This window comes from Opisthorchis viverrini (genome assembly GCF_000715545.1).
Source record: "Opisthorchis viverrini unplaced genomic scaffold opera_v5_428, whole genome shotgun sequence".
NCBI classification, from domain to species: Eukaryota; Metazoa; Platyhelminthes; class Trematoda; order Opisthorchiida; family Opisthorchiidae; genus Opisthorchis; species Opisthorchis viverrini.
This window is the reverse complement of record NW_008752071.1, coordinates 58,096-71,078: the sequence shown is the minus strand read 5'-3', so window position 1 is coordinate 71,078 and position 12,983 is coordinate 58,096. Positions and strand designations below refer to the sequence as shown.

Genomic DNA, 12,983 nt, shown 5'->3' with positions numbered 1-12,983 from the left:
GAAATTTTTGAAACCTTTCTATTTTGTCCTCATCAGTATGGATATTGAACAAAAACTGAGAGTGTGAAAAGTTGTCTGAAAGCCCTGGTTGTAGAAAAGTTCTTCAAGGGCTTCTTTCACCTGACTGTTAGTATGTGAATGGAGCGTGTATTGCATGGTATGCAGGATTTTCTGAGGCATACCATGTGGCAAGCACGTGTTGACAGGAACAAACCAGATGATAGAAATAAAAGCACATTTTAAGTTAGAGGACGTCAAGATTCAAGGTCGAAATTACGCATCCAGTTGCTCTAACACTTTTCTGAGCTTATATATGTAAGGTTCATACAGCCACTGTTCCCCGGGCGGAATCCTGCTTGCTATTCTCGGGTCCTGTCTTTGTACCTTCTCGTAAGATAATAAAGAATAAGTAATACATAAGGTCTTGCCACAGAGGAAGTCAAGCCAATTCTTCTGAGGATGCCACACTCACTGCGGGCATTCTCCTTAAAAATGGGTGTCAGTATCGAATCAACCGGTTTGGCTGGGATGAAATTTTCATCCAAGTTTGAGACAAATTAATCGGCAAGTTTGACCCATCCTTGAACAAAGTGTATTACCCATGATATGTAGCTTGGTGAGACTTTATGATAGTTTCTCAACGCTCTCAAACAGCGACTGGGTCGAGTTTGATGAAAGACGTCGAAATAGATACTCTCAACTCCTTAAAGGTAGTGTATATGGCAGTGTACATACCGAGACGTTTTGCGAGTTCCCTTGCAACCCTATTATAACTATGACATCTAACATAGTGCGTGATTCTGCAGGACCGCTAAATATGTATAAAACTCACCGGATGGCCACAGTTTCCACGACCATGACCACGACGAGCGCATCTAACTCTCGTCTTAAGCAAGTTGCAACGAAGGCAGATACAATGGATAAATATCCACGGAAACTCCTGTTCTGGAAATACAAACCATCGAGTAGAAAGAGGCAAAGCAACCAACCCCCTTGAGCAACGGCTGCCAAAACTGTTGTCCACACTATTACCCATGCAGCCACCAGCCCTTCCTTAATGTTATCGCATGCACCATGGACTCGGCTCTGAAGGCTGAGGTCAGAAAAATCTTACCAAATGCGGAATCGTTGACCACATTGCTTGGTACCCAGCACTTGGTGGATTGCAGCTTTTCCATACGCGCTCTCCGCTGCATCGTGATTGTTGCATTGTGACTTGGGATACCAAGTCCCCCATATTGTTTATCGGCGTGGATGTAGCTGATCAGGGTTTTTCGGTAGACCTAGCCAGCCATGATATATTGTCTGGTGTAACTGCCCAATCTTTCAAGAATGTTTCGGTGGACGTGGCCGAGCATGAGCGAATATACCAGCCCTGGTAGTCCCTAGTGATCTCCATTTTATGATGCAGCTTTAACTGGGCACGAATAACCTCACCGAGTTGTTTGATAAGTTGCTGTCGGTGGGTGGATATTCCTTTTCCATTGATACTGAGGACAAGTTGAAAGTCTCAGATAATAAGAGCAAGTTGAAATACCCAGCGAGCACGTTAGGATTGAAACAGCAGAGCATCCTGGGTGTGACCCTGTTTAGGCCTGGGGACGAATCGCTCATAACACGGATCGCAGACCGACTTCATTTCCTGTAATTGGCTCGATCAGACTCCAATCGAATGGTACTACTACGCAACTTGGCCAGCTATCCACGTGTTTTGGAGCTTAGAGCACCTGTTTCCAATACTGCTCGGCGTCCAGAAGTAAGCTCCAGTTAACTTTCTTTAGATCCGCCCATGGCCCATCGAGTACAGCAGACGCTGCATCTTTCCGTCTTTGGTGGTATAGAGTCTGGATGGCAGCGTAGTTGGCTCGGCGGATCTGCTTCCGCTTGACTGGCAGCCGATGGGCTAGCTGACGATGGCGATGGAATACAGTTTTCTAGGTGAGTGGAAATGTCTTGGAGACGTAGAGGTCCAGAAAAGACAGGACTTGCTCCTGTGTCATGATGCCAGACTGCAACCGTCGGGCAAGTGCCAGAAGATCAACACTAGCAACCGAACTGTCAACACGGGATTTTATGAGTGACACGGCGCAATCCACGGTTTTTTAGAACCAGACGCTATAGTCATCGGCTTCTGACGAGTAGGCTGCTGTTTGACTGATAGTTTGATGAGGGCTACCAGATGATGATTCGTCCTGTTGTGCCATAACCCGGTTTCGATGCTGATAACCGTTCTACCAGGAAAATACTACTCCAACCTCGTGAACAACGCGGTTTGCGTGTCAAAAGCTGATATAAATTGTTAACTTGGCGCATGTGTGATTGTGATTCTTGTTATGACCAGCGGGCACTCGGCCGAGCGTATCAGAATTATTCTGGGTGGGGTGTGCGTGCGTGCGATGTTGACCCGCAGAACTTTGACGTATGACCCATATGCAATAGACGTAAGGTATCTACGAGGTCGGTCGGCGTACAAGTGACACCCAATAAAACGTTAGAAATTATCGTATAGGATTACGCCATAATATAGGTCTGGAGAACAAATTTCATCAGTAGCTTTTCTATGGTACAGTGCTTAGCTGGCCCGCTGATCTATACAGGCGATTTCCGCACAAATACGGGACTCCGTGCGTTGGCTGACATAATGAGGGTATCGACTGTACCAGCGACCTAAATGAATATTCGCACTGGGAAACACTCACACGAGTGTGATGAAATTGCCGGTAATTCCTAACAAGCATGATATCTTAATCAGCGACTTTGGGGAGGGTTTCTGTAGTATTTTGAATAGTAAATGATGCCAGGACTTTTCTGACTGAAGCTCTATTTGGATCTTTGGGAAAAAATCCCGGCCAGAGGTCATTATGCAACCTCTAGTTATGGGCAAAGGTTTCCGTATTTTAGTTTACTGAAGCCATGTTATAAGTTTATTGACTCTCAATCTGAAAGCACCATCCTCATTCAGACGGATAGATCTGGTGAAGACTAAGTGAGAATGAATAATTATGCTGTAAAGTCTGCCAATCAACTGACTTCTGACAAGCTAAGCAAATTTGTGGGTGACTTTTCATCTAAGTATCCCAGTGTTGTACATTCGACAAAGAAGCAAACTTTGGGCACATTCTCAAACTCCCGATTGTCACGTTAAGCTTTGCATTGTGCTTGTTAGAGGGAATTATGTCTACTGTGGCTCTGTCGTTAGTCAACATTCAGGACGGATGACGGTCGAGAATGCGAACCTCAAAAATGATTAGCTCACAAATTTTACGTTGAGAGTTTCATTTCAGTGCCCTGTCGAGAAGACACGTCAGACACGTGAAAGGTTCGGGTGAAACCAAAGTATTCAACCCAACCGGTACAAGGTGCCATGCGAGTAGTGCTACAAAGTATTTCAGGTTCTCGGGCTCGTAAATTCGTGTTTTCTACCCATGGTACATTTAGTTCCTTTTTCATACCCTGATACCCATTCAGTATCATGATTCTCACTGTTCACCTACCCGCCCACGCTTTCCAACAAGGCAACATTACATTAGCCTTCTGGAGTTCTCTGATGTTCTAGCTAGTCATTTGTTGTCATAGCATTCGGTCATGATCAGTGCTTGGGCCATTCTGGTCCCTGTATCGACACTGTCATGAAACAGTTCTTGCGAAGCGCCGAGTCACAACAATCAAGTGTTTCATGAGGAACCGACCTCAGACACTGCAAAACAGTTGTTCTGGATTGGTCTTTGTATCGTTCAACCCTTTCCGTTTACCCCAAAAGAGCACAATTTCCTGCACGTCCCGTTGATATGAAAGGTTTATTTGGTTTGGTTTGAGAGGCACTCGGTTAAAGTGAATGACACTATTTTTGGTAGGGCTGAGATTGTTGACACGGTCGACTAATTAGATGAGGCCTGCCTGTAATCAATTAGGTTATGATGGAGGCTTATGTGGTAACCAGGATCAACGTAACATCCGAAAATAGTTGGTACCTGATAATTAGGTTGAAGGGAGTTTTCAATTCCGTAGCCTAATAGAAGTAATTATTGTGCCCATCGCCTATTTCTTAAATTAATAAACTACTGAAGCATAAAAGTAGTATAATTGATAGTACAGAACACGAAAGAGGTCAAAGTAGAAAATCTCTCTCACAACAAAACCAGAAACAATATAACAAATAGCATAGCACAAATGCGGATAAATTCGCTCAGAATGAACAAAGAGCGTTTATTTTCATCGAGCTTAACGAGGGCAGTTCTTATGACATCCGTCATTCCGCAAACAGACCCAACCAACAGTAAAAATTATAAGGCAAAGATACGACGCACGGGCCGCCGGTCTGTTGGAAAAAGTTAACACAACGTGGATAAATTCGGACGGCAAAGTGAGCGAACAACTTGTGGATTTATAGACCCATTCAGTCCACTCCAAGCCAGAATTTTTTTCCACCTTGTTGATCGCTGGTCTAGTCTCCATATCTTACCACTGACTCATTAGTGTGGTATCGACATGTTTATTCTGAGACAGGTGGTAAGATGAGGGATGTAGCTGTTTCAGGAATCTTGACAATTATTTTGGAACCCTATACTGATGAAAGGAAAAAGGCCTTCGCTGCAGAGTTATTTATTCGGAAATACCAACTGACCGGTTACAGACCATTGAACAGGGAAGCAAAACCCTAATTTGCATCTTAGTTGCAAAAACTGGACACCCGTCTTCTCCCGAATGAGTCTTCTTGAACTTTCCTGGAGATTCATTGACTCCATTCACTCGTCGGTCAACTCCAAGCAAATGTTACGAAGTGGCTCCACGAATTCCGCAAAAGATCTCCCTTTTTCAATAGACGCAAAGCGAAATGCTACGAACAGCACATACTACTCGCGTGCCTCACTATCAGTAGTATCACCGTTACACTGATATGAGCTTGAAAAGAGAGTTTAGCTAAAGTGTGTGTTGCATAAGTGTTACATTGAGTGAAGCGTAGCACCAGCACATCTTAGGCAGTTCTTACATGCGCAACCACTAGTGTTCGGGATTGTTGCTTTTTAAACCAATGCGGATCATCAGGCTATAGTAAGATCAAATCTTGGCTGATCGAATCAAGCATGTACTGCACACTCAAGGGAACTTGATGGTTACTCTGACTTTGTATTACTTTTACTGATTGGTCACGACATATGCACTACACCTAGTGTTGTAAGTTGATTTATTTTGCTCCACTTTGCACCAGTTACAACAGAAGGGCTTGCGTAGAATGCGTTCATCTGTAACAGTGTTGTTACTACTGTTTTGTCCACATGAACCGTCTCTTTCAATTGCAAAAATTTCTGATCAAAAAATTATTACTAATGAACGATAAGTTAACAGAGTTGTTGCAGAAATTTACGGACGAACAAGAACAAGTATCAAACGGTCAGAAAATCACACAAATCAGGCCAGTAATCAATATTACAACAGTTCGTGTTTTTGACTGTTGAATCCACATTCCAATAGAAACACTCAGACTTCTGTCCCAGGGGTCAGTTTCCGCCGTTGGAGAACTAGTGCCCTGACTTTGTTGGTTTACCGGTTAAATACAGAATCATATTGCTTATATTGAAGAGCTGCCCCAGAGTGACCTTGGTAACTGTTGTAAGTGTCTTATGGAGAGGTAATATTTATGAAACTCCAATGTTCCCGTGTGAGCTATCGTATATGCATAATTCAAGCTGAAACTTCAAATGAAACCCCATGGTCATTTCACCTTCAGCACTGAAAAATGAAGAAAGGACCGTTAGACTCCTCCTGTAAAATCCTACGACAGTATTTCAACATGGTTTAATCTGATGCAGACATTAACCATATAACGGAAAAATATTTTTAAAGGGCCTCAAGAAAAAAACAATGACTAGGCAGAATGTTCCAAATCATATCCAATCAGTGAAACCTAATGCTTTACAGGCCCTATGAAACGTCTCATTTTGAATGTCTGGTATACTAAGACTCATTGGTACGACTAGTGTTAAGTTAGCATATCTCAAGTTGCATGTGCAAGCCTTCTATAGAGCGAAGCACCCGACCATGTTGCCATGTGAATGTTGATACACGGGAGACCTTACTGCGCTCAAGCCCCCGAAAAATCGCTCCAGAAATCCTTAACTGAGATTGCAGAGGATAGACGCAAAATAATTAAAACAGAACAGATCACAGACATTTTTCGGTGTGAATATGAGAATTGGTCACATGACTACATTTCCAACATGGTATCTGTACCACACAAATTCCGTGGGCTTACTTAAAAAAACGGTAGAAATTAAACCACTGTGTTTGTACCGTTATTCGTTGCCGCTCGAAAAACTTCAACGCTTCAGAACCTTATTCATACCCCTGTTAGTTCATTTCGCATGGTCTTTAAACTAACATTTAACGTACAGGAAACTACTCACAAGGCTGCTGAAAACTCTTCGACAGCCCACGACAGGTTTCGTCCTTCTTGGGGCTCATCAGGTAGGCGCAATCTTCGAGTTTCCGTCAACCGTATGTTCTACTTGAACCCAAATTGGACTGTTTTCGAGAAATACACTCATTTGCAAATCATTTTCACGAGAAACTCAAGTGCATCTCTTGTTCATGATATTCTACAAGTGAATGGGCTGCACACAGACCGTTTCATGTTTCTTTCGCACGGTCTTTAAACTAGCATTTAACGTAGTTACGGGGCTGTGTACTTGGTTACTGTTTCCCTGACCCAGACTATTTATAGTAACATCAGTGTGGAGCACGGGTGTTCACTGTTGTAACTTGGTTGAAAAGCGTCTGTATATTCCCTTATTTCGGAAGGAAGAATAAAAAATACCAGGCTTTGTGAAAAGTCATGCCGCTTATCTTGAATCTACGATTAAATTCAAAGCAAAATAATCCAAAGAGATAGAGCAGTTAGTCGATATTAGCCAGTGAGTAACTGTGCAATTAGTAAACCAGAAACAAAATGATTAAACAAAGCCCTTTGTTATAATCTTGTGCGAATATGCCCCCATCTGACGTATCCATTCCTTCAGTTTTGAATCAAGTGAGGTATCCTTTTCTATTGTTGGTACATCCACTGGCCAGTTTACAACATGCTGGGTTCCTTCTCTTTCAGATGGCTTCGGGGAATTCGCCGTCCTTTGCCGAGGAGGAACTGGAGGCCGAAGCTCGCATTCATGGCGAACAAGGTCGCGGTATTTTTCCACTCCTTTCTCGAACTGATCACCGTAGTTTCCAATGGAGACGTTTTCCTATATGGCAAACGGGAAATGTCGGAAAAAAATTAATCCATATTGATCTTGGCCTTAGCATTAAATAGAAAACCGTTGGAGTCTGTCTGCATACAACTGCAAGAGATACATCGAGTCACCCGGTTTCTGAGTGCATAAACTGCAGAAGGATTTTAGGAGTAATTTTTCTAACAACTAGAATAACCGCTCCAGATCAGGGCATCATAAGTGATCATACAAGGGTGATGCGAATATCGACTGGGTTTTCGTCTTGTGATTGAAGCTCATCTATGCTGAGAAGTCAGGAAGCACTAAACAGCTGTTTTATCCTTTTTACGAATGATGACCACGAAAATCTATGGAGTTTCGAACCCACTATCTTCCATATGATAAGTTAAACAAAATCTTTTCGCTGCGAGCAGCTGACCAGCATTGTGACCAACCCTGATTTAAAGAGGATAGTCAAATCTCCCGAGGGGAATTTTGTTAATACGTATTTTCCGAAAGATGGTAGAATCCACATGAGCTGATTGAGGCATGTTCTCCTCTTCTGCATAGCATATACTATGGATTGGAGAGTTCATGTGTACCATAACTCAGTTTGATTCTAGCAGTTTACCCAAGTTTCTTTTTTCAGATTTAGTTTAAAAACGTACACTGCAGCGCATTTCCTGTGAACTTATTCAGTATTTTGAACCATGAGCAATTGTGCCGATTGGTGAAACACCTGGTGAAACACGTGCAAGTCCTTCGCGATCAGCCAGCGGAAAGGGCACTTTAGACTTACCGAATAACTATTCTTTGATCATGAGTAGATGAAAGAATGGTGGTAATCATTTACAGTCAGAGATCCCAATTTCCGTGAGGAATTTAGCTTTCTCTAACCCATGCTCTATTAGTACTCTTAATGGAAGTATTTCGGTTTGGTCCTTAAATGGTTCTTTACTGTCCGTAAATCTGGAAAACGTAAGGACTTTTGAAAGTAACAATTGTTTGAACAAGTTGTTGACTTGTTCTGACTAATCATGGATGATCCGTCGGCCGCTGAGAGGGCTCCAGATGAACTTTCAACCACTACTAGCCAGGAGGTTGCGGGGTCGAGACCCTACGGAGTCTCGTGAGATGCGCACTACTTTAGATAAACCTTGAAGGTAGTTTGCAGTATGTACGCATCGGCCAGTTCGCTCGAGTGCTTGCAAAGCGACATCAAAGTTAAGTTGGGTTGTTTTTTTCTAAGTTGAGTTCGTGATGCAAGTGAAAGTAAGCTATGCTGTAAATTCGTCCAATTTCCAACCGAGATTCAGGCATGATATTCGCGTTCATTTATTCGCCCCTCTAGTAGCTTGGTTAAACGACAGGGTTGGTCACCCGAGCAACCCTCGTACTTCACTTACATTTTGTGAAGTGCTGTGGAGTCATATAAACTTTTGCTTCTACAAAATACGTGTTATCAATTCAAAAGTAAGCGTCCATTTTATGGGATTTTAAGAACTCCCGAATCACGTTAAAGGTACCTGGCCTCCGAGAATGAAGTTAAACTTCCGTCTCTCCGATTTTAGCATTGATGATGATATATGGTACCTTGGGCTTTGTTTACAGTTTTTGAGTGTACTGTTTTGATTAAATCTACTTAAAAATCAATAATAGCACTTTGTGGATGATAGACAATCATATTGTAGTCACCTAGCTAAACGTATAGCTCCTCAAATGATCCTCGCTTTGATCGTCTGATTGATGGTCCGATATCCAGTTCAAAAAGGGAACTGAGTTTAATTATCCTACCAAAATAGTTCGCAAAGGTCCCTTCTTGAGTATTTCACAGAGTGGCAAAAAAGTAATCTACGTGACTTTATCCCAAGCGTGGGTGTTGAGGTTGTCAACCATGATAAATTTCAAATCCACACTACCCGTGCACTCTTCAGATGACACTTTTGGAGAACAGTTAGACAGGGTTGCACGTCAGGTATAACCTTATATGACGGAAAACTTTGATTTTTGGTTATCCTGTCATATGAATTTGGATAAAAAAGAGGAAACTCTGTGGAGAGAATTGGTTCTATGAAGGAGTGGAACATCAAAACTACCGGCTGCTTCGTCGCCATTGAGCAGCTGGATTTGGAAGTACTAACATATCGGGCAAAACATTCACGTGACATTCAGACAGGACACTGATCGAAAGTCGAATTGATCCGGTGTTGTAGAGCAGCTGAGGTAAATTTCATTCAAATCCGTCATCATTACTTAATACGTTGCACAGTGAGCAGATCTTTCTTCAGTTGCAAAAAGACCCACACTCTAAAAGCGCTTTTTGTTGACGCAGTGTTTTTAAAGTTGGTAAGGACCTCATAGGAGTCCACAGATAATTCAGGATTTTGTGGGAGTCATCAAGCAGGCATGACTCCTGAGTTTAGGTCCTAATTTCAAACCCGATTTTATGTACAACTTGAATTCATCAGAAGTTAACTGAATGCCACGTGGAGTCGTCTCTCCTGGTAACAACTTTGTAGAAGATTTTGTTCAAAAATACCCCAATATTTCAATTAATGTTTCAGCTGAGATATCAAGCGGCCGGTATGGTGCAAATACGTTTGAATAACTTTGGAACAAAGAGCTTTAGCCAACATTTGGTGGCGTCCGTCATCAGTACCGTGTCAGTCCCTTTGGAAGCATATGACTCCAAATACGTACTTCCAGATTTCCGAATATGAATTGAATTCGGTGAAAAATCAGGAGCTACCCCCACCTGAAGGTGGCCTAAAGTATTGATGGGCTGTCGGAAATCTTTTCATAACTTTATATGTAGGGTTGCTTCAAGTATGAGCTGCCTATGGCTGGTTGGACAAGTGTCTGTTTTGCACATCTGTTTGCGAGTTTTAAGAAGAATGCATTGTTTGGGCATTGGTTACGACCTCAAAAGTTTACTCCGTGTATGTTTTGTCACATTATAAGAGGTTGATGTGCAAGCACTTACAAAGTCCTTAATCGTTTTGTTCAAACCACCCATTCGCGCAACGAGCTTGAGGAACAGTTCACGACCGTCACCGAGGCAGATGGCATAATGCATTGGAGTACGACCCAAACAGTCTTGGTTGTTTGTCAGTGAGGGGCACATGTCTATCAACTGCAGCGCTAGCTTGTTTTGACGGTGAATCACAGCAAGGTGCAAAAGAGACCGTCCACGCCAATCCACGCCTAGAGTGAAGGCAGAATGTGGATGTGTAAATTGCGGAGGGTTTGAGTGGTTGATGACTTGGAAAGAACATTTCATGATATTGAAATTTCTAGTTTGAAATGTCTGTTATGGCAACCTCCATACAGGTTAGAAGATTCTTCATAGATAGTTGTCCAAAATGTTCCTAGCCGGTTGTACTCTTCACTTAGTTCGTCAATTTCTCCCTCGAATCTTGCAGTGTCCGTATATTTAGCAAGATGCTATCAACAATATACTTTATTTCCCCACGGTAGCAGTCACACAAATAAATGCAATACAGTTATGGGACAAATCCTACTCTAAAGACATTCATTGCTTTGAGCATTCTTACTGACTCTTGTTTAATTGTTGGCTAATTTAATTGTGATGAGGCTCACTCAACCCTGCACTGACGATGTCACCTCGATTGGTGATGAAACATTTGCAGTCCAACTGCCAAGCTCGGCGAACAGACCAACAACCAAACAGCGCACCCGAGCTACCTACATTGCACAACATTGCTAATAGTCGGCCTTTCGTTTGCGCTGTAACTTAATCCAGGATGCCGTCAAGAAGAGAGTGGACCTTACCGTGTCGTGGCGGCGACCCATTGAACTATACCAGGGGGTGTCCGCGCGACACTCACAGAGTCTCTCATTCCAGCTTGGTCCATGGGTAGAGGTCTGACGAACACAGTCTCCTGGCCCTCCCGGTTGGGGGTTGGAACATGTATAGCTACATGTTCCGTAAAAATGGTAATGTACTTGCATTTCCAGCCCACACTGCTGCCTTGCGTTTAGACTTTTGAGCCAAAGTCCTCGGTTGAGGACCCCAATCGTCCTCCTGACAGTATTCCAGCCCTCGTACAACCGTGACATTCACAACTGGCAATGACCAGGGATGATCACACGCCCTAGTTTTAGTGACCACAAGTAATCCAAATTTCGTTTCGCCAACTGTGTCGGTGTTTGTGCAAAACCTGCTTTGTAATAAATTTACTTACGTCACAGCCTCCCGGCCAAATCCCTGTTTTCTCCTAAAGTTTTATTCCTTGTACGAGAAACTAGAAGTGAGAGTGCCCTACCAATACGGTTAATGATTAGAAGTATAGCGCCTGGAAGTATCGCATATTTAGTGTCCGACCCACAGTTGATATCGTGATGCACACACACCTGAAAAGACTACCATGATCGTCTCCCCACTGCCCGCCAGGGTCTTAGGTTTTCAGTTACACCAAGTTGTCCGTTTTCTTGCTTTTTTTCAAGGTACTTCTTAATGCATATTATCAACAAGCCGGATACTGAGTATACTGGACAGGTGAGTACGAGTCTCCTGGGATCATGAGTTTTTCTAGTCAAACATGAATACGTTTTCCCTTTTTTTGCCAACTAGATAAATGTTTGCCTAATGGATGCATCACATTGGTGATGACTGTTAAAGAATGACTTCAAATTTCCCCGAATCATGCTAGTTGAGCGCCGAGTGTCGGTCATTGGTTCATCCCGGGGGTGGGGATGGTTGCGGGCGATCACAGCACCAGCAACAGACTGCCATTGGAACAGAAAGCGGACATACTGAAGTGGTGGTATTCAACGGATTATTGAAGTGCAGGAAATGCAAACCACAACGCAGCACAGATTGTAAATGGACCAATCGAAGTAGGAGTAACCTAACCTTCAGATAATGTCTTTCGTTGAAGAAATGAGGTACCTTTTAGGACCAGAAAGAAAAAGCCAAAAAATGTTTGCAAATCAGTTGGCAAAATCCGCAATCACAAAATGCGTTTGGGTAGCTAATACTGTGGCCAAGATTTCGCTGGCAGTTTGTAGTCAATAAGGACGCAATGCTCACGTTGACATTGTGCAGGTAAGCTGTTGCGTAAAGCACGAAACGGGACGAGAGGATTCTTGCACATGTTGAGACGACGTATTTTTCACAGCGATCGTATGATAGTCCCCTTCTGGGATTACATAGAAAATAAAAAATAACTTACATTGCTTGTTTATTTTCTGGGAGTGGTTCTCAAATACCCTAATGCGCCATTCGTTTCTGTTGGTTGGATAGCACTGTGGGCGCGAGGATGTCTAATAAGCCACTCAACAGAAGTCCAGAGAAGATTAGCAGTAAGTAATCTTAAATATATCGTTTTGGAAAAGATTTTAAGGTGTTCTAAGGCTTTTCCGAACTCTTTCCATTTTCCACCTGTTTGTACAAGCTGAAAACACGTGGCAAACAGAAAAACTCACACCACAGTAGACACCACTCATTCACTAAACTGGCAAACTGTAATTCGTCTCCAGCTACAACGGCTTCCTGCAGAGCGTTCATGGCTTCTTGGTACTTTGGTGCTCTACTCAACAGTTTCGCCAGCTCGACGTGTTGATGCAGTTTAGCCAGTTGCAGAGAGGTGCGTGGATGCGGAAATCTCAAAAGGGCGTTTTGAATAGGTTCATAACCTTGAATGATGAGCTCTTCAATCAGGTGCAGTTGGTTGAAGCGGCATAGCCGAACAACGTGTCGATCGATGATTTCCACAAGAGATAGAGGTTCCTGCGTGTCACGGTCAATGATTTCATGCA

General features: G+C 42.9%; 1 protein-coding gene across 1 annotated transcript in view; it reads right to left on the bottom strand.

Moving 5' to 3' along the window:
* Positions 1-2,558: 2,558 nt before the first annotated feature.
* T265_10836 (hypothetical protein) overlaps positions 2,559-12,983 on the bottom strand; it is a gene marked incomplete at both ends in the record, with an annotated part of 37,414 nt that continues 26,989 nt past the window's right edge. Inside the window, 7 exons of the mRNA XM_009177319.1 lie at positions 2,559-2,727; positions 6,405-6,502; positions 7,140-7,235; positions 10,186-10,406; positions 10,803-10,907; positions 11,051-11,264; positions 12,676-12,954. Of these exons, the coding sequence (XP_009175583.1) occupies positions 2,559-2,727; positions 6,405-6,502; positions 7,140-7,235; positions 10,186-10,406; positions 10,803-10,907; positions 11,051-11,264; positions 12,676-12,954 (1,182 nt within the window). The remainder of the gene's footprint in view (positions 2,728-6,404; positions 6,503-7,139; positions 7,236-10,185; positions 10,407-10,802; positions 10,908-11,050; positions 11,265-12,675; positions 12,955-12,983) is intronic.